This window comes from Giraffa tippelskirchi, chromosome 9 (assembly GCF_054371585.1).
Source record: "Giraffa tippelskirchi isolate mGirTip1 chromosome 9, T2T-mGirTip1v1.2.pri, whole genome shotgun sequence".
NCBI classification, from domain to species: Eukaryota; Metazoa; Chordata; class Mammalia; order Artiodactyla; family Giraffidae; genus Giraffa; species Giraffa tippelskirchi.
In genome coordinates, this window is record NC_137283.1 from 10,693,062 (window position 1) to 10,714,956 (window position 21,895).

Here is a 21,895-nt window from a genome sequence, read left to right on the forward strand (position 1 = left end):
GTTAACAGCCATGCGGGCCTGTTTTGCGTGATTAGAAGGGATTTATAAAGCATGACAAGACAAGAAGCACATCTCAAACTCTATGCATAGTAGCCCACTGTTGGAGAATGTTACAACCTATATCCAGAGAGATAGCAGATTCTGTTTAACAGAGGATTATTATTGGTGTATGCAGGGGTTTTTTTTTTTTTTGGTTTATGTAGATTTTGAAGACACAAGCAATATAAATATTAAAGCTTCTTAAAGTGATGGATTTAAAACAAAAGCTTTGTTGTTATTGTTCAGTAGGTAAGTCATCTCCGACTCTTTGTGACCCCAGGGACTACAGCACACCAGGCTCCTTTGTCCTCCACTGTCTCCTGGATTTTGCTCAAATTCATGTCCATTGAGTTAATGATGGTATCTAGCCATCGCATCCTCTGCCGCCTCCTTCTCCTCCTGCTGTCAGTCTTTCCCAGCATCAGGGATTTTTTCAATGAGTCAGCTCTTCTCATCAGATGGCCAAAGTAGTGGAGCTTCAGAAGCAGTCCTTCCGGTGAACATTTCAGGGTTGATTTCCTTAGGATTGTCTGGTTTGATATTCTTACAGTCCAAGTTGTTTGTTTGTTTTTTTTAATTAATTTTTTTATTGAAGGATAATTGCTTTACAGAATTTTGTTGTTTTCTGTCAACCCTCAATATGAATCAGCCATAGGTATACAAGTATCCCCTTCCTTTTGAACCTCCCTCTCATCTCCCACACCATCCCACCCCTCTAGATTGATACAGAGCCCCTGTTTGAGTTTCCTGAGCCATACAGCAAATTCCCGTTGGCTGTCTATTTTACATGTGGTAATGTAAGTTTCCATGTTACTCTTTCCATACAGCTCACCCTCTCCTCCCCTCTCCCCGTGTCCATAAGTCTATTCTCTATGTCTGTTTCTCCATTGCTGCCCTGTAAATAAATTCTTCAGTACCATTTTTCTAGATTCCATATCTGTGCGTTAGAATATATTTATCTTTCTCTTTCTGATTCACTTCACTCTGTATAATAGGTTCTAAGTTCATCCACCTCATCAGAACTGACTCAAATGTGTGCCTTTTTATGGCTGAGTAATATTCCATTGTGTATATGTACCACAACTTCTTTATCCATTCATCTGTTGATGGACATCTAGTTTGCTTCCATGTTCTAGCTATTATAAATAGTGCTGCAGTGAACAGTGGGATACATGTGTCTTTTTCAATTTTGGTTTCTTTAGGGTATATGCCTAGGAGTGAGATTGCTGGGTCATATGGTATTTTTATTCCTAGTTTCTTAAGGAATCTCCATACCATCTTTCATAGTGGCTGTATCAATTTACATTCCCACCATCAGTGCAAGAGTGTTCCTTTTCTCCACACCCTCTCCAGCATTTATTGTTTGTAGACTGTTGATGATGGCCATTCTGATTAGTGTGAGGTGATATCTCATTGTAGTTTTGTATTTCTCTAAAATGAGCAGTGTTGAGTATCTTTTCATGTGTTTGTTAGCCATCTGTATGTCTTTTTTGGAGAAATGTCTGTTTAAGTCTTTTCCCCACTTTTTGATTTGTTTTTCTGGCATTGAATTGCATGAGCTGCTTGTATATTTTAGAAATTAATCCTTTGTCAGTTGTTTCGTTTGCTTTTACTTTCTCCCATTCTAAGGTTGTCTTTTCACCTTGTTTGTAGTTTCCTTTGCTATGCAAAAGCTTTTAAGTTTAATCAGGTTCCACTTGTTTACTTTTGTTTTTATTTCCATTACTCTAGGAGGTGGATCATAGAGGATCTTGCTTTGATTTATGTCATCGGGTGTTCTGCCTATGTTTTCCTCTAAGAGTTTTTATAGTTTCTGGTCATACATTTAGGTCTTTAATCCAAGGGACTCTTAATGAGTATTTGAAAGGAGACAAATGCCCAGATAGATGCTAGTTGGGGGCCTGGAACAAGCTGTGTAAGTGATCCAGGGATTCAGCTGAAGCCTGGCCCAGATGACTGGGGTATGTATCCAGGGAAACCAAGGTCAGGAGGAGAGGCTGAGTGGTGGCAGAGGTATGTGGATTGGGCACACCTGAGAAGCAGGTGGGTCCCAGATGTGGCCTTAAGTTTTGAACACAGTGAAACATGTTGCAGCATGTAAATAAGGGGATCCTGAGGTGGTCAGTATGAGGATTATCAAATCAGCTGAAGCAGGTGATTCTGGGGTGAGGCTGTAAACTACAGGAGGTGCCCACATCCTGGGCTTATGTGGGGCCAGCCGTAGGATAACCACAGGACAAGACAAATAATTGGGCATAAGTAACAGCTCTTACCATTCAAGAGTATATTAAAATATAAAACAAGGTTAGATTTGATTTCTTAAATCTAGTCAAAATTGTACCTTTCAGGTAGTATCTTTTTTGGGTGTTTCTTGTTGTTGTTTTTTTTTTTTTTTTGACCAAAAGAATGTTTTTACCAAAAAAAAGAAGTGATATCTTTCTTAATGGTCTTGGTTAATAAAATAAATTCCTAAATGCTTGCCACAATAGCTATAACCTTCAAAATCAGGAAACTTTAATGATTTTTCATGACAGTGACAATTGATATTTGAATTTATAGTTTCATGTTTCAGTGAGAGGTACTAGAATAGGCAGTAAAACTAATTAAACTAAGTAGCAAACAAAGTAAACTAACTAAAATAAGCCATCAAGACAAAAACAATTCCATCCCTGTAGGTAAGAGGGATTTTTGACTGAATGCTTTGTAGTCCCTTGCTGGAACTCAAGGTTTCCTTGTGCAGAATCCACCATGAGAGAATTGGGGGAAGGATAGCTTCCTTAACTTATTACAAGCCAAGAGTAAGGGACTAAGAATCTAAAACCATAGAGCATCGATCCGTTCACCACCTTTCTTTGCTCTGCTCCTAGGGGGCCTAACTCTGGAAAACTACCTGTCCCAGGCTCCTTTGCCAGCAAACTTCCTGTTAAATTTGGGCAATGAGAGCACTGGGTGAGAGGTTAGGGGGGAAAAAGGAGGAGAAAAGTCAAGGTATTTCTCCCCAACCCCACCCACTTCTTGCAACATCTCTGGCAATACCTATGTCCCCTCTGTGGTCTCATCCCCTTCTGGGCAGTCCCAGCTCTGGTCACAACCTCCACCCACTGTCCCTCTATCTTCTAATAGTTGCTTTTAATCTCTGGTTTTCCTCATCTCCCCTTGTTTTCTCTTTTGGTTCTTCTAGCAGCTTTGTACCCAATTCCTCGTTTTAATCCCTTCCAGAGAACTACCTGACATGGACTCTGTTTTCTAAGCTAGACATTTACTGGTGCAGTGGGTTTGAATCCTGGCATGGCCACTAGGTAAAGTGATACTACCAAAAGTGACACAATAAGTTCTTAAGCCACTTACGTTATTTTGTACTCAATGTCTTTGTCTGCAAAATAGGGAGGAGATTGCTGTATAATCAGTTCTGGAGTCCATTTCAGCTTTGAAAGACCATGAGTCTCTAAACTTTGATCTTATAAAAATGGGTGTGTTATTGCATCTCTCTTGGAGATGTTTTTATCATTTACTCCTCAGGACATAGCTTATTCTTCATAATCCTCTGTGTGTACAGAATGTGGTGAGGGCATTTCCACTAGCATCTTATTTCTAAGGCTGATGTTGGCAGCTTTGTTCTTTGAAATGTTGGGATTTTGAAAATGAGTTTTTATATGGTTTAGTTTAGATTGCTAAGAAGTTGCCTGTATCACAGAGGAGAGGCCTCCAACCTGGCTCTTTGAATGCAAGTGCTTCTGTAATGAAAACTCAGGGGCTTTGGACCAACTCTCATATACAGCAGTAGGCTTAACTATAAAAGCACTCAGCCTGTAGGGTGAACAGAGGCTGAAGCGTAATAATCATGATGACATTTTATGACAAAGTGGTGTCAACACTTGCACCTTGGAGGTATTGGCAACTGTGTTCCTGGGTTGGGAAGCTAAGGACAGCGTTACGGAGTGCATGCTTTGCGGAAATGGGCTCATAAACTTGTGCTTGCTGCCATCTGAATATTTTCTCATATTGGTCCCTAGTCATTCTTCTCAAAGTGAATTGCACTGAGGAAGCTCAGAAATTCAGATACCACCCTCAGATTCAGCAAGGGTGGTATCCTGTCTGTCTTAAGGTGCACTAGATTAGGGCTGGGACAGCCCTAGTCTACTTTTAAGAGCAATTTCCAGTCATAGACAACCAGAACAGCACCCTTGGTGCAACCCATTGGTAGTCAGGTCTGGGTAAGGGATGTATTCAGTCATCCATACCCATGTTTCCGAGATCCGTGGAAAGAAATGGAGACTGTGGCATCTGAGTTGGATCCTTGTGACAGTTGCACAAGAAGGAAAGTGAACGGAATGTGGATCACAAGGGTTGGAGAGGGGTTTCTCCACAGCCTTGAGCCCCTTCCAGGTGGTCAAAGATAACAGGATTAGCTAATGTGACCTGCCAGCAACAGACCTCAAGGCCTCATTCACTGGGTCGTAAAGATGGTGTAGGGTCCCCATCAGCAGGCACTGTCAGTGATGTCAGATCTCTTTACTCTTGTGTGCAGGCCTGGTGTCTGGCTCCAGAAACTGCATCTGTCTGCCTGCTCTGCCCACTGGGCAGTGGGCCAGAGATGCTGGAATAGATGCCCTCTCTCTCCCACATCAGCCATCAACCAATAACTGGAGTCCGCATATAAATTCTTCCTTCACTGCACAGATGGGACAACTCAAGGCATTCCTTATGGCCTAGATCTGTGTGGCTTCCTTTCTTTCTCCTACCATGTCACATGTAACCCGTGAGGTTCACCTGCCCAGTGCTCAACTTGGGGCATCAGATTTTGGTAAAACTCAAAATTACTTTCTGAGGAAGAAAAGTACATATGTGGGATGCCTTTTTTAAAAAAATATACTTTACAATATTTATTACAGCCTTTTACCATTGAGTGAGTTTCAGGGAACTAAATATTATCAATTTTATGTCTTTAAATACTCAATTTTGTTTTTACCCCAATTTATTTATCCTAGACCTCTGCTTCATATGAGCAAAACTGTACTACTGAAAACTAGTCACAAGTCAGCAATATATTAAAAATAAAATATGTAGAATTTACTGAGAGGCTAGAACATTTCTGGCAAATAGAAATATAATGTAAGCCATATAGGCAATTTTGAACTTTCTGACTGCTTTCTGGTAGTCACATTGAAAAATTAAAGTGGAACCTTATGTGACAAATTTTATTTTGTATGTCAAAAATCACTTAAACATGTCATTAATGCAAAAGCAATGATTGAGATTTTTAAATCCTTGTTTGTTTTATTGCACTGAGTCTTTGGAATCTGATGTTGTCTTTTATACTAATTCAGATCTGTCACATTGTCAGTGCTCAGAAGGTACATGTGTCCTGTGACTACAGTATCTGACAGCACAGATCTGGAACTTGCGCTTCAGGGTTGACCCTCTCACTCAACAAGGAAGCTGGGGTAATTACATGCCAGTTCCCTTCAGTCATTGGTTGAGGACTGCTACAGAGAATATCAGTGGGTTAATTCTTAGGCACTTAACTGACCTGCAGCAAAAAAAGTCCTCCAGTAAAAGATGGGGATGGTAGCAGATAGAATTGCAGCCTTGGAGGCTGTAGTGAAAAGGCCCCTAGGAACAGAAGCAGAACCACCCATAGCCTACTATGTTTTGCAATACCTTCACTTTGGTGCCTTATTATGTATTATCAAATGACTTGCAACACACTTGGCATTAATGACCTAAGATGACTGTAAAGTTTACTGGCCTACAAGAATAAACTCAGAACTCTGACATTCAAGGTCCATGGGAATCTGGGCACATCCTACATATTCTACGCCTTCTAGCCATCATTTTGCTAAGAATGTCCTGCCTCTTTTCTTATTATTTCTGAGTCATTTCTATTCCTATATCTGTTTTTTTTTTTCTCTGCCTGAAATGTCCTTCCTTTTTATCCACCACTCATGCCCTTATCCTTGTGAGATGTGACTCATTTCTACATCTCTTATGGAACTTCTTGTGATAACTTCAGTCTACAGTGATTTCTTCACTTTGTATTTCTCTTGCATCTTATCCAACACCTGTTCCTTTGGCATGACTTCTCTTATCCACTTCATGGTGCAGCTCCTTCACATAATACTCAGTTTATTTGTTACTTTGTGCTCATATTTCTCATAGGAAGACATTAGATGAGCAACTGTGGTTTTATGTTTTTTTTTTTCATGTTTGTAATTTTAAGCACTAATTGTTAAAAGGCTCTGATAGTTGTCAACAAAGTGCAAAGAAGGAGATTGCCCAGCAAAGCTGCTGAAGGCATCTGGAATCATCCTGATTGCCTCTACCAATTTCAAGGAAAATTGTCAAGAGGAAAATAAGCACCCCCAATAGCTTTCGTAAGGAGATGATACCACTCAGTGTTCTAAATATTCGAAGTGGTGAGAAGGCAACTGTAATTTTGTTTCTCATCTTATACCCAAATAAGTTTTATGTAAATTTTAGACCATGTAGTTGTATGTTTATGTACTTCAGGAGTAATGGGCATAGAAGGAGGATCGCTGGACCAGAAATTAGGATGGCTGCCTGGCTCTGGCGCTGTCTGCTGTGTGGCCTCAGGAAAGTGGCTAATTCTGGCCTTTATCTGCAAAATGATAACTCAAATGAGTTCCCATTCAGCTGTCGAATTCCATTTCTGATTTTATCATGTCTGCTCATTTTTAAGAATAGGCATCATTGTTTATGATTTTAAATTGCAGTGGCTATAATTTATGTCATTGCTTTTATGGCGCATTGTTGAGGATATCTGTGATGTGTTGGATGCTGAATCCTTACTCAGGAATGCAACCCCAATTTCTCCTATGGGAGAATATGTTCTGCTTTACAGTGTTCTTTTTAATATGATTTCCATGAATGGAAGAACTAGGGTGTGTGCATGTATGTGTATGAATAGTCAATCAGCCACATTTTTGTTGACAGAGCTATCATCCCATTAATTGTAGGATTCATGGTTCACTTCCTTGATAATACCTTGCCTAATATCCCCCATGGCCTACTTCTAACCTCACTGTCCCTTCAGAATCCCTTCTTAGTACTCTCATCACATAAAGGATCTCATAGGATGTTTCCTTATCTCTTAGCACATATTGACATCAACTTATATCTCATATGTTTGTTTCCTCCACTGGACTGTGAACTTCCTGAGGGATGGAATTTGTATCTGTGGTGCCTCAGTTGAACAGGTAGTTTTAAAAGGTGATGGCTAGATAAATGATTAGAAAGAGAAAGAGAGGGAGGATAGACTGGAGGATGGACGGAGGAAGGCAGGGAAGGAAGAATAGATGGATCTGACTGCCCTGCACTATTATCCTGCGCTTTGCAGATATTGTTGTTGTTCAGTTGCCCAGTTGTGTCTGACTCTTTACCACCCCATGGACTGCAGCATGCCAGGCCTCCCTGTCCCTCTCCATCTCCTGGAGTTTGCCCAAGTTCATGTCTATTGCATCGGTGATACTATCCAGCCATCTCATCCTCTGACTCCCTCTTCTGCCTCTGCCCTCAGTCTTTCCCAGCATCAGGGACTTTTCCAATGGATTGGCTGTTTGTATCAGGTGACCAAAATACTTTAGCTTCAGCTTCAGCATCAGTCCTTCCAATGAGTATTCAGGGTTGATTTCCCCTAAGATTGACTGGTTTGATCTCTTTGCTGTCCAAGGGACTCTCAGGAGTCATCAATTCTTCGGTGCTCTGCCTTCTTTACGGTCCAGCTCTCACAACCATACATGACCACTGGGAAGACCACAGCCTTGACTATGTGGACCTTTCTTGACAGAGTGATGTCTCTCTCTGCTTTTCAACACACTTGTTTGCTTTCCTGCCAAGAAGCAATCATCTTCTTATTTCATGGCTGCAGTCACCACCTGCAGTGATTTTAGAGCCCAAGAAGAGGAAATCTGTCACTGCTTCCACCTTTTCCCCTTCTATTTACCATGAAGTAGTGGAGCTTGATGCATGATCTTAGTTGTTGTTTTTTTAATGTTTAGTTTTAAGCCAGCTTTTTCAGCCTCCTCCTTCACCTTCATCTTTAGTTCCTCTTTGCTTTCTGCCATTAGAGTGGTATCATCTGCATATCTGAGATTGTTGATGTTTCTCCTGCCTATCTTAATCCCAGTTTATAACTCATCCAGCCTGGCATTTCTCATGATTTGCTCAGCATATAAGTTAAACAAACAGGGTGACAACAGACAGCCATGTTGTATTCCTTTCTCAATCTTGAACCAATCAGTTGTTCCATATAGGGTTCTAACTGTTGCTTCTTGACCAACATACAGGTTTCTCAGGAGACAGGTAAGATGGTCTGGTATTCCCATCTCTTTAAGAGCTTTGCACAGTTTGTTATGATCTACACAGTCAAAGGCTTTAGCATAGTCGATGAAACAGAGGTATGTGTTTTTCTGGAATTCCTTTGCTTTCTCTGTGATCCTGCAAATGTTGGCAATTTGATCTCTGGTTCCTCCTCTTTTCTAAAACCCAGCTTGGATGTCTGGAAGTTCTTGGTTCACATAATACTGAAGCCTAGCATGCAAGATTTTAAGTATGACCTTAGCATGGGTGATGAGTGCAATTGTCCGATGGTTTAAACATTTTTTAGTACTCTCTTCTTGGGAATTGGGATGAGGATTGACATTTTGCAGTCCTGTGGCCACTGCTGTGTCCTCCAGATTTGCTGACATATTGAGTGCAATACTTTGATAGCATCATCTTTTAGAGTTTTGAATAGCTCTACTGGAATTCCATCACATTCACTAGCTTTATTGACAGCAGTGCTTCCTAAGGCCCACTTGACTTTGCACTCCAGAATGTCTGGCTCTTGCTGACTGACCACAACATCGTGGTTATCAGGTTTATTAAGATCTTTTTTGTACAGTTCTTCCATGTATTCTTCCCATCTCTTCTTGATTGCTTCAGCTTCTACTAGGTCTCTACCATTTCTGTCCTTTATTGTGCCCATCTTTGGGCAAAATATTCCCTTGATATTTCCAGTTTTCCTGAAGAGATCTCTAGTCTTTACCCTTCTGTTGTTTTCCTCTATTTTTAAGCATTATTCATTGAAGAAGGCCTTCTTGTCTCGTCTTGCTATTCTTTGGAACTCTGCATTTATTTGGGTGTACCTTTCCCTTTCTTCCGTGCTTTTTGCTTCTCTTCTTTCTTCAGCTATTTGTAAAGCCTCCTCACAAAACCAGTTTGCCTTCTTTTTTCCTTGGAATGGTTTTGTTCGATGCCTTCTGTACCATATTATGGAACTCTGTCCATAGTTCTTCAGGCACACTGTTATCTAGATCTAATCCCTTGAATCTATTCATCACCTCTGCTGCATATTCATAGGGGATTTGATTTAAGTCCTACCTGGATGGCCTAGTGGTTTTCCACACTTTGTTTATTTTAAGCCCAAATTTTGCTATGAGAAACGATTATCTGAGCCACAGTCAGCTCCAGGTCTTGTTTTTGATGACTGTATACAGCTTCTCCGTCTTTGGCTACAAAGAATGTAATCAATTTGATTTGGGTATTGACCATTTGGTGATGGCCATGTGTAAAGTAGTCTTTTGTGTTGTTGAAAAAGGGAGCTTGCTGTGACCAGTGCATTCTCTTGGCAGAATTCAGGTACCCTTTGCTCTGCTTCATTTTGTACTCCAAGGCCAAACTTACCTGTTACTTCAGGTATCTCTTGACTTCCTGCTTTTGCATTCCAATGCCAAATGATGAATAGAACATATTTCTTTAGTGTTAGTTGTAAGAGGTCTTCTAGGTCTTCATAGAACTGATCAACTTCAGCTTCTTTGGCATTGGTGGTAGGGCCATAGACTTGGATTACTGTGATGTTGAATGACTTGCCTTGGAAATGAACCAAGATAATTCTGTCATTTTTGAGGTTGCACCCAAGTACAGCATTTTGGACTGTTTTGTTGATTATGAGGCTACTCCATTTCTTCTATGGGATTCTTGCCCACAGTAGTAGATATAATGGTCATCTGAATTAAATTTGCCCATTCCTGTCCATTTTAGTTCACAGATTCCTAAGATGTCAGTGTTTATTCTTACCATCTCCTGGTTGACCATGTTCAATTTACCTTGATTCATGGACCTAACATTCCAGATTCCTATGCAGTATTTTTCAGCATCAGATTTTATTTCCATCACCAGACACATCCACAGCTGAGCATTGATTCTTTCTGGGGCTTCATTTTTTCTGGGGCTATTAGTAGTTTTCCTCCACTCTTCCCCAGTAGCATATTGGAAACCTTCTGACCTGGGTCAGATCTTTTTGTCTTTTTAAACAGTTGATGAGGTTCTCACGGCAAGTATACTGGGGTGGTTTCCATTCCCTCTTACAGTGGGTCTTGTTTTGTCAGAACTCTCAACTATGACCCGTCCGTCTTGGGTGGCCCTACATGGCAGGGCTCATAGCTTCTTTGAGTTACACAAGCCTCTTCACCACAACAAGGCAGTTATCTGTGAATGGGTTTCCAGATGACTCAGTGGTAAGGAATCTGCCCATTAATGCAGGAGACAGGGGTTCTATCCCTGGGTCAGGAAGATCCCCTGGGGGAAGAAATGGCAACCCACTTCAATATTCTTGTCTGAAAAATCCCATGGACAGAGGAGCCTGGAGGGCTACAGCCCATGGGGTCGCAAAGAGTTAGGCACAATTTAGTAGCACACTAACCATACTATTATCATAGTTGTCATTATCAAATATAGCTGTGGGTCACAAATATAACGCCAGTCCTAATAGCAGTATAATGAAGTTTTGCAAACTCAAACACAGTTGATTGGAATACACTCAATTGGATTAGTATGTCTTAGTATACTTTACTCAGTCTCCTTTTCCCAAAGAAAGGCAATGCCAAAGAATGCTCAAACTACTGCACGATTGCACTCATCTCACACACTAGTAAAGTAATAATTCTCCAAGCCAGGCTACAGCCTGGTTCACGTGAACCGTGAACTTCCAGATATTCAAGCTGGTTTTAGAAAAGGCAGAGGAACCAGAGATCAAGTTGCCAACATCCGCTGCTGCTGCTGCTAAGTTGCTTCAGTCGTGTCCGACTCTGTGCTACCCCACAGACGGCAGCCCACCAGGCTCCGCCATCCCTGGGATTCTCCAGGCAAGAATACTGGAGTGGGTTGCCATTTCCTTCTCCAGTGCATGAAAGGGAAAAGTGGAAGTGAAGTCGCTCAGCCGTGTCTGACTCTTAGCGACCCCATGGACTGCAGCCCACCAGGCACTTCTGTCCATGGGATTTTCCAGGCAAGAGTACTGGAGTGGGGTGCCATTGCCTTCTCCCAACATCTGCTAGATCATCGAAAAAGCAAGAGAGTTCCAGAAAAAACATCTATTTCTGCTTTATTGACTATGCCAAAGCCTTTGACTGTGTGGATCACAATAAACTCTGGAAAATTCTTCAAGAGATGGGAATACCAGGCTGCCTGAACTGCCTCTTGAGAAACCTGTATGCAGGTCAGGAAGCAACAGTTAGAACTGGACATGGAACAACAGATTGGTTCCAAATAGGAAAAGGAGTACATCAAGGCTGTATGTTGTCACCCTGCTTATTCAACTTATATGCAGAGTACATCATGAGAAATGCTAGGCTGGATGAAGCACAAGCTGGAATCAAGATTGCCTGAAGAAATATCAATAATATCAGATATGCAGATGACACCATCCTTAGGGCAGAAAGCGAAGAAGAACTAAAGAGCCTCTTGATGAAAGTGAAAGAGAAGAGTGAAAAAGTTGGCTTAAAACTCAACATTCAGAAAACTAAGATCATGGCATCCAGTCCCATCACTTCACAGCAAATATATGGGCAAACAGTGGAAACAGTGAGAGACTTTAATTTTTGAGGGCTCCAAAATCACTGCAGATGGTGATTGCAGCCATGAAATTAAAAGATGATTACTGCTTGGAAGGAAAGTTATGACCAACCTAGATAGCATATTAAAAAGCAGAGACATTACTTTGCCAACAAAGGTCCGTCTAGTCAAGGCTATGGTTTTTCCAGTAGTCATGTATGGATGTGAGAGTTGGACTATAACGAAAGCTAAGCGCCGAAGATTTGATGTTTTTGTACTGTGGTGTTGGAGAAAACTCTTGAGAGTCCCTTGGACTGCAAGGAGATCCAACCAGTCCATCCTGAAGGAGATCAGTCCTGAGTGTTCATTGGAAGGACTGATGCTGAAGCTGAAATGCCAATACTTTGACCACCTGATGCGAAGAGCTAACTCATTTGAAATGACCCTGGTGCTGGGAAAGATTGAAGGCATGAGGAGAAGGGGACGACAGAGGATCAGATGGCTGGATGGCATCACCTACTCAATGAAGATGAGTTTGGGTAGACTCCGGGAGTTGGCGATGGACAGGGAGGCCTGGCATACTGTGGTCCATGGGGTCGCAAAGAGTCGGACACGACTGAGTGACTGAACTGAACTGAACAGGCTCTTTTTAAACTAGATTCAAAAAAAAAAAAAATGAAAGGATTATATTTTATGGAAGATAGATTTTAACCACAGTTATTTAAATAAGATCATGGTTTATATGTTTAATACTTAAGGAGAGTCTAAAATGATTTAATAGAAAATTATCAAATACTTTTCAGCTGCTTTAGTTTCTTTCCTCAGAATCTTCACCAAAAAATTGTCTGCATACAACTGTTTCTGTGATGGTAGAAAAGGAAAAATTTGCTTCAGTGGCCTTTAGTGGTTCAGCATATAATGATTTGATATGTCAATGTATTGCATTTACCCAGTAGGGAATTTTGAATGGTATGTACTTTTCATGTATGGTAATGAGTAAGCTCAGAGTACAGGTTCTACAGTGATCCTGAGGTATCACATGGTCACCAAGATGCCAGTAGCAGCATCTGACATTTGCAGTATTGAATGAATTAATGCTCAGCTTCAATGTAAACCTACCATGTTCACAAACAGCTACTGTAAGATGTATCAGGACAGTTATACGTATTCTTTCTAATAACAAATGAGCAAGATGTTTCCAGCAGGCTGTATGTATGCTGTTCAGTTCAGTTCAGTTACTCAGTCATGTCCAACTCTTTGCAACCCCATGGACCACAGCATGCGAGGCTTCCCTGTCCATCACCAACTCCTGGAGCTTGCCCAAACTCACGTCCATAGAGTTGGTGATGCCATCCAACCATCTCATCCTCTGTCATCCCCTTCTCCTCCTGCCCCCAATCCTTCCCAGCATCAGGGTCTTTTCCAGTGAGTGAACTGTTCACATGAGGTGGCCAAAGTATTGGAGTTTCAGCTTCAACATCAGTCCTTCCAATGAACACCCATGACTGATCTCCTTTAGGATGGACTGGTTGGATCTCCTTGCAGTCCAAGGGACTCTCAAGAGTCTTCTCCAATACCACAGTTCCAAAGCATCAATTCTTCAGTGCTCAGCTTTTTTTATAGCCCAACTCTCACATCCACACATGACTATTGGAAAAACCATAGCTTTGACTAGACTGACCTTTGTTGGCAAAGTAATGTCTCTGCTTTTTAATATGCTGTCTATGTTGGTCATAACTTTCCTTCCAAGAAGTAAGCATCTTTTAATTTCATGGCTGCAATCACCATCTGCAGTGATTTTGGAGCCCAAAAAATAGTCAGCCACTGTTTCCACTGTTTCCCCATCTATTTGCCATGAAGCTATGGGACCGAATGCCATAATCTTAGTTTTCTGAATGTTGAGTTTTAAGCTAGCTTTTTTACTCTTCTCTTTCACTTTCATCAACAGGCTCTTCAGTTCCTCTTCGCTTTCTGCCCAAAGGGTGGTATCATCTGCATATCTGATATTACTGATATTTCTTCAGGCAATCTTGATTCCAGCTTGTGCTTCATCCAGCCTGGCATTTTGCATGATGTACTCTGCATATGTTAAATAAGCAGGGTGACAATATACAGCCTTGAGTACTCCTTTCAGATAGCTCAGATATATGCTGTAAGATAAGCTTTATAGAAACTGTACAGTTTGTACCTTATGTTAATGACTAATCATGATTTTCGTATAAAAGTACACGAGTCATTGGTGTACATAGAAACCTGACCCACTTAAAAGACTGTGCAAGCAAATTGGAATTAATGGGAAAATTTCTCAGGGACTAAAATACCTTGAAAATTAGAAAGATTGTTCTTCAACAAATCAGAAAGCACCCGTGGAATGTATGGCACAAAAACACTGTGCCTCACCATTTTATTCTTTCAGCAGTCCTGTCTGAGGGGCTGGTCTTTGTGGAATCCTGTTTTTTTCTGATTTCATTAAAAGACATTTCTTGCCAAAGCCCTTTCTGACTGAGGTGAAGTTTATATAAGAGCTATGGCTCAGACAGCCTTTGTGACGAAGGCAGTTTGGCGTTAGTTCCAGCTCAGTGCCTTTGTGCCCAGGTTACCTTGATCAAAGTGGGCTCCCCTGTGGGGGGCTCAGCATCTTCACCTATAAATGTGAAGGTTGAGCCGACAATCTGTTGTGGGATGTTGTCCATGCCATTCATTCTTTCATTCATTCAACAAGAGTTTGTTGAATACTACTACATTAGGCACCATTTTATCCCTGCGGGTTCAATAACAAGCAAAACCAGAAATAGGTTCCTGTCTTCTGGTGCCTAGATCCTAGCTGGGGGAAGAGATCATCCTTAATCAAATAGCCCATGAATAAATATGTCAACCCAGCCTTGGGAAATGCCATGAAGAACTGGTGGAGTCCTGGGACTGAAGAAACTCCTAATCGGGAGACTTATTTCACTCAGAAGGGAGACCAGAAAGGACTTTCTAGGGGAGTGAGAGGGGCTGGAGGACGTGGGCTGTGGTGGAGAGGGATGGGAGGCACTGAATTCTGAGCCCAGCAACTTGGCCACCTTATCTCACGGCATCTCGATTTCCTCATCTCTAAAAATGGAACTGACATCAGGAGCTTTTCATACTGTTGTAGGTTTGAGGACAACTTGTTTGAAAATACCCAGCACCAGGCAAATTACATTGCATTGCATTTCTAAGAATAGCTTTGGAAGCAGAGATGTACTAATGGATTGTACATGGATTTTTAGATGTGGGGAAAGAGTGAAAACAGCTTTAAGGATTCTTTTGTTAAAACATCTGAGTTCGCTTTTGGCCCTGGAAGGTCCCTGGCTTTCCTTAATCATACAGCCATGTTTGTATCGCTTGACTTTGAAATTCTGGGAATGACCTTGCTGCATGATTCAGTGACAGAGGCCTGAGCTTTAGGGGCTGGCAAAAGGTTAGATATCCCTTGCCATTTATACACGAGGGTAGGAGGCTGGTCACATGAACAACAACACTGGTGTGAGGAGGCAGCCCCTGCCCTATTGTCCTCAGCTTTTCTCTCTTGTCTGTATGCTTAATATTCCATTTGGAAACGGTGGACACTTTCTGCAGCTACTTGTGGGTGCTTATGCAATTCCTTCTTGAGATAAAGTGAGGCTAACACTCTCATAACTCTTCAAGGCCTGAGGATTACTCCTTTAATCTTACAAAAGCAAACAGGAGGACAGAAATAACCCATCAATTGTTTCAAATGAAAATGGCCAACAATAATAAATAATTGCCACAATAACTTGAGGTTAAGGTCTTCATTTGTTGGAGGCCATTCAAGAATTTGAAGCTTTTCTCCAAGTTAATTTTTCACATCTTGTTTGTTTCCTCAGAGCTGTTGCTTCCAAAAGCAAGGCCATTAGATCTCTCATTACACATGTTATTCTTGTTGACATGCCAGGCATGTAGGAAAGTGAGGTCCTCTCTTCATAGATGGGTAATGATGATCCCTCTCCTGCAAAAATCCATATTTCAAAGCATTATAGCCTACTGAGATTTTGGAGAGTTCTCTTCTCTTTCATGCTGTATTAATGGTTGCAAACAGCAATGAACATAATAATTTAAGTGGAAAAGGAATTTGTTGGAAGGGTATGTTTCAGAACCTAGGCAGAAAGGGGAGGCAAGGCTTAGCCCAGGATGCCAACTCTGGGCTCTCAACTCCTCTGCAACTGCCTTAGATGATCTCAGAGAGCCCTAGTGTCTTTGGGCAGTCCTCAGAATTCATGGCCCCAGTTGGCAGCATCTACCACCCACGCTGAGGCCACTTGACTACCTTTAGATTACATGACTGCACTTAGTTAAGTGCCCACACTTTCATGACCAAAAGGAGAGCATAGGCAGGGTATGCCCCCTCTACTGCCTATCTTCCCCTCCTACCTATCTTGAGATTCTCTCCAAACAGGATCCTGAAACGGATCCTGTGTGGCCAAAAATAGCAACTATCCATCATTCAGGGTTTCTCAGCTGGCGCTGGTGGTAAAGAACCCGCTTGCCAATGCAGGAGACGCGGGTTGGATTTCTTGGGCTCTGGAAGATCCCTTGGAGAAGGGAATGGCTACCCACTCCAATATTCTTGCCTGGAAAATCCCATGGACAGAGGAGCCTGGCAGGCTACATCCATAAGGTCACAAAGACTCAGACACGACTGAAGCAACTTGGCATGCACACTTGCACATCCGTCACTCAAACCCTCGTAGGCTTTATCACATCTGCCACTAACTGGTTGGCCAGTCAAAGACTGTTCTCCAGGGTGATTTTGTCTGAAGCTCACATCACCTAATAATTGTCAGTCTTATGTGTGTCTTCATCCTTGTCACCACCATCATCCTCACCACCATCATCTTCATCTCGTTGATGGTCTATTTACCCCACAACTCTGCTGGGCTGCCATTTCCCTCCATCTCGTCATTCTTCAAACATTCCTCCCTCTTCCTCTCCCTTCCCGGTCTTGGACTCTGCTTTTATTTCACTGCAAAGTAGAGGCATTCCCAGGGGAACTTTCATTTCTTCCTACCACGCTTCTACTGAGGCATCTGGGCCATGTGCCCCATTTTCTCACTTCATACCAGCTGAGGCCAGCCCCTCTATTTGTTCACCAGGCCACCCAGCAACTGTGCCTTGTCATATCTTCATTACTTGCCCTCTGTCTAGTAGATCCTTCCCAGTATCATGTAAATATGCCATGTCAATTCCTTTCTGAAAATAAAAAAGCAGTTCCTTTGAGCCCATTTTCCCCACCAGCTGTCATCCTATTTCTCTGCTTTCCTTTACTGAAAAACTCCTCCAAAGAATTGGCTATACCCACTGTTTTCATTTCTTCTAGCCCTACCTCTCTTAGACCAACTCCAGTCAGGCTTTATCCCTGACACTGCACTTCAGAAGTTCTTATCAAGATCACCAGTGACCTCCAGATGGCTAATTCCAATAGCCAGTTCTAATTTTTCATGTTAGTTTTCCACATTTGATGAAACTGATTACTCCTTTCTTGAAACATGTGGCTGCTTGGAGACTGTCTGTCTTGGTTTTTCTCCTATCTCCTTATTCACTCTTTTTCTGTCTCCTTTGCTGGCTTATCATCATCTTTAACTCCTAAGTGTGAGGCCCCCTTCTCTATTTACATGCATTCCCTAGTGGTCACTTGTAATCCACCTCAAATGCATATCTCCGGCCCCGATCCCCTGCTTCCACTCTAGACCCTTACATCCATCTGTCTCAGCATCTCTTCTTAAAAATCCAGTAGGCATTTGAATGCTCTCTGCTGACCTTCTATACCTTTGATCTTTTGCATCTTGATAAGTGACACCTCTTTCCTTCCAGTTGTTGAATCTAAAATTCTTGCAGCCATCCTTGACTGTTTTCTTTCCTGAACACCCTTCTTCCAATCCGTGAGCAAAATATATTGGCACAACTTTTGAAACATCTAGAATATAACCTCAGCTTCTACCCCCATGGTCTGAGCTGCCATTTTGTTACACCTAAATTATTATAATAACCTTCTCACCAGGCTCTCTTTTTCCCTCTGACTGAGTATACTCACCGTGCATATCACAGCCAGTGTGAGCCTTTAAATATGGAAGTCAGACCATATCATCCCCTGTTCAGAGCCCTGCAGGATCTCCTGTCTCAGAGGCAAACTAAGGTCCTTGTGATGACTCCATCCCTTCACCACTAAGCCCATTCCCCTCCCCACTCTGCCCCTCACTCATTCCTCTCCAACCACACTAGTCTCCTTGCCATCCTTGAACACACCAGGCATGACTTCTCCTTTGCTAGTTCCCAAATACTGTGCACCTTGCTATCTCTCTTCCTTCCGGTTTCTACTGAGAGGTCACCTCATCAATGGAGCTTCTCTGACCAGCTTATTTAAAATTGCACCCTACTCTCCCTCCAACTATGGTGCCTTCTATCCTTCTTACCCTTTGTAACTTTTCTCCATTGCTCTTACCACAATCTGACCTGTATATTTGATTCTTTGCATATATGTTTTTTGTCTCCTTAAAGCTATAGGAAGGCAAGAACTCTCTTTTTCACTGCTTTCTCTAGCACATAAATTAGTGATTGGCATGTCGTAGGTGCTCAGAAATATTTGAGTGAATTACCCTATAACCAAAACCCATGATTAGGCTATTGGAAGAAAGTGAAAGTGAAGTTGCTCAGTCGTGTCCTACTCTTTGTGACCCCATGGACTGTGGCCTACCAGGCTCCTCTGTCCATGGGATTTTCCAGGCAAGAATACTGGAGTGGGTTGCCATTTCCTTCTCCAGGAGATCTACGTGACCCAGGAATTGAACCTGGGTCTCCCACATTGTAGGCAGACGCTTTACCGTTTGAGCCACCAGGGAAGTCGATTAGGTTATTAAATGTGTTATAATTTTCCAAGTTGGATACACTAGATTTCACATGAGCCATAGGACAGCCTAGTGAGTGAGTTAGGCTACATACCACAGAACCCCCCGTGCTTAGATGTGGAAGCTGAGGCCCATGGGGGCTGACTGGGTATCCCAGAACACATGGCTAATTAGTGGGTTCCTGGGACTTGTAGTCCTGATCCAGAGGAGTTTCTCCCACCTGCCTACCCTGCTCTCAACTACCTGCTACATTCCATGTTGCTAATATATTAGTGAAAGTTTTAATGCACTCATTGCTGTTCATTTTTCCTTTTAGCGTTGATGAGAAAACCCCATATCTAGCTCTGGGGGCTGTGAAGAATATCTCCCTAAATATCTCCATCTCCAACCTCGGAGATGATGCATATGATGCCAACGTGTCATTCAACGTTTCCCGGGAGCTCTTCTTCATCAACATGTGGCAGAAGGTAAGAAGGCCCTGTGTCTAATGCATTTGCTGAATTTCATCATAGCCTGGAATATGCAGTGATCTTGCAAATACTGTTCCTTTGTGTGGAGGCTCATTTGGAATTATTACAATGATTTCCTCCTAGACTTAGAAAGCATTGTTGGTAAAGCCAAAGAAGAAACTAAATACCCACTGTGCATTGGAGCCATGTCTGTATTTGACACCACCTCCTGTCCCTTCTATCTTGTGAAATCCTCTCCATGCAGTTGTATTCTGGCCCCTTTTCTAAGATGATATAGTCATCATCTCTGGCACGCACATGTTCTACAGAATTCATGCTTTAGGTCAGCAGTGGTTGTGAAAGACCAGATAAGAAATGAAAGCAAATCACTGCTTATCACATGCGTTAGCGCCAGTGATGCCTTTGATGTTTTCCATTCAAGGGTCATGAACATCAGCCTCTGCTTTGGCATATTGACTTATTCCTGAAATATTTTAGTGAATTAAGGAAATTAAATTATTTCCATGAATTGAGTGAGTTTTTAAGAGCAATTTAATTTATTTGAATGACGTTTAAATAGCATGACTCAGAAAGGAAAAAGGACCTGGTTTTCTCTTCTGTTCCATAATCCCCCTCAGTGAACCACTTTGGGGAAGAAAGAGTAACAGACCTCATCCACAGGCAAGCAGGAGGAATGATTGGACTCAGACGTCCTTCCATGGAGGTTGTCTACCTGTGGATAGACAGGTTGTCTACCTGTGGGCAGATCTTCTGATGGGAACTTTTACAGCTTTTCAAAATGTTCACAGCAGTGAACTGCAGCACCTTGATGTCTATGTAGAAATGGAGCCAAAATCACTTTCTGAGGTGAACCTTGGCCCCGCCCACAGGTGAGCGCTAGGCCAACCTTCGGACTGTGGGCAGCCTTTGTCCAGGCACAGGTCCTGTCAGGCTCAATAGTTTGATCAGGACGTGCCAACCCTGCCTAGCTTACAGGGCAGCTGAAGCATATGGACATCTAGAATGGCAGTCCAAGAACTTCCCAAGAGATCAGCTCAGACTCTGATGCCACATAGCTTCTGGAGCTCCAGCACAGTGGAGGCCACAGAAGCATTGAATGCAAGAAGAGCATACTTTCCAGCCCCTCTAAACCCCCAAAATTGTCCCTGATTTACTCTCAGTCCAGAGAGAATCAAGTATCCATAGAGTTCTGTTACTTGGCTATGGACAGAATCTCTTTTACAGAACGTCATGTGCCGTGATGCCATCTTCCTATGGGGACTAGGAGGATGGGTAGGGGGAGAGGGGTTCACTCAGGGACCAGACCTGTGGAACCCATCTTTATGATAACTGGTGACTGCGTCATCACTGTCCCACACTCAAGCCCATGGAAGAACTCTCTCTCTGCCTCAGAATTAGGAATAGCTGTGCTTTTCCAGAGCATTTTAGCTTGTTTCTATCTGTAGACACAGGCATCCTTATAACCAACTAAGCTTCATTATCTCTGTTCTAGAAAGCTCAGAGCTGGCCTCACTGTTAGTATATATGACTTCGTGGTATTATTTTATAAACAAAGTAGCCTCCTGCATCTTACTTTATTTCCCTTCACCATGTTTTTCTTTTTGGCTTGAAGACTGTATAATATTTTATCATAGGATATAGTATGGATTGCCTATGAATTCATGCTATTGGATGTTTATATTAGTTCCAGTTTTATTATCTTTTGAATAATATTGTGATGACTACCTTTTAGAGCAGTTAGTATGAGCAAATGATCCTATCCTTAATCCTATAATTATTTGGGGAATGGGAAGTTGCATTTATTGATCAGCTACTATACAACATGGGTTTTTCATACATTTCCCCATTCCCTCCTTACTGCATGTAATCTGGGCACACCTGATTTATTGGAGGAATGTTCTCAGGAGAAACAAAGTGAGGGAAGCAGGATGGGGCAGAAAGGCCTTAGGAAGGGTACAAAATCCCAAACCAGCCCTGGTCTGTCTGGGGGGTAAAAAGAGATGGAGGGTGCCCTAGAGCATAAATTAATCAGCAGAATTGTCCCCCTTGAAGTGGAAGGGGAGCACTTCCCTTCCACCCCATCATCATTGTTAACCACTGGGGAGACATCCTGGATAAGGGGACTCAGTCAGTCAAGGACGATGTACCTGAGAAGGACACAGGTGTGTTATTGGCTACTGTAGCTGATCATGGGGCCAGTGAGAGCGCATTTTTATCTGTTTGCCATTGAGTCCCAGTGACCTTTAAAACCTTTGGCACAGGGGGCATTAGGTTTCAATTTGGCAGAAAGCTGGCAGGGTATCGGGCTCTTTGGGCTGTGGTGGGCATTTGTCCAAGAAAGGTGGCAAGCACAGAGACATCATATCATGTAGTGGCTGCAGAGGCAGGGCCAGCTAGAAAAGCATATGGGTGAGACACCCTTCAGTGCAGTAGGAGAAGGAATAATAAAGAAAAAAAAATCCCCTCCTGTGACTACAACCACAACTGCAAAGTTAATTAATTGGGGAATATAAGTGGCATCATTCAGCCCAGAGAAAGTTTTTAACAATATGTAGGTGGGTAATGAGTGAGACAGGAAGGGGCCCACCCACACTGATAGACCTACCAGAACCAGCATGGGCCCTACAAAAAGGTCCTAGTGTGTTAAATAAGAAAAGTATAATTCCA

At 42.3% G+C, this 21,895-nt stretch overlaps 1 protein-coding gene across 9 annotated transcripts in view; it reads left to right on the forward strand.

Annotated features, from left to right (window-relative positions):
* Window positions 1-21,895, forward strand: part of ITGA9 (integrin subunit alpha 9) — a 435,888-nt gene that overhangs the window by 204,223 nt on the left and 209,770 nt on the right. For all 9 annotated transcript variants that reach the window (XR_014064603.1, XM_081527242.1, XM_081527243.1 and 6 more), the window contains one exon: window positions 19,075-19,225. Coding sequence is in view for 8 of the 9 variants with exons in the window: in XM_081527242.1 (XP_081383368.1) it covers window positions 19,075-19,225 (151 nt within the window). In the remaining variant the exon portion in view is untranslated. The remainder of the gene's footprint in view (window positions 1-19,074; window positions 19,226-21,895) is intronic.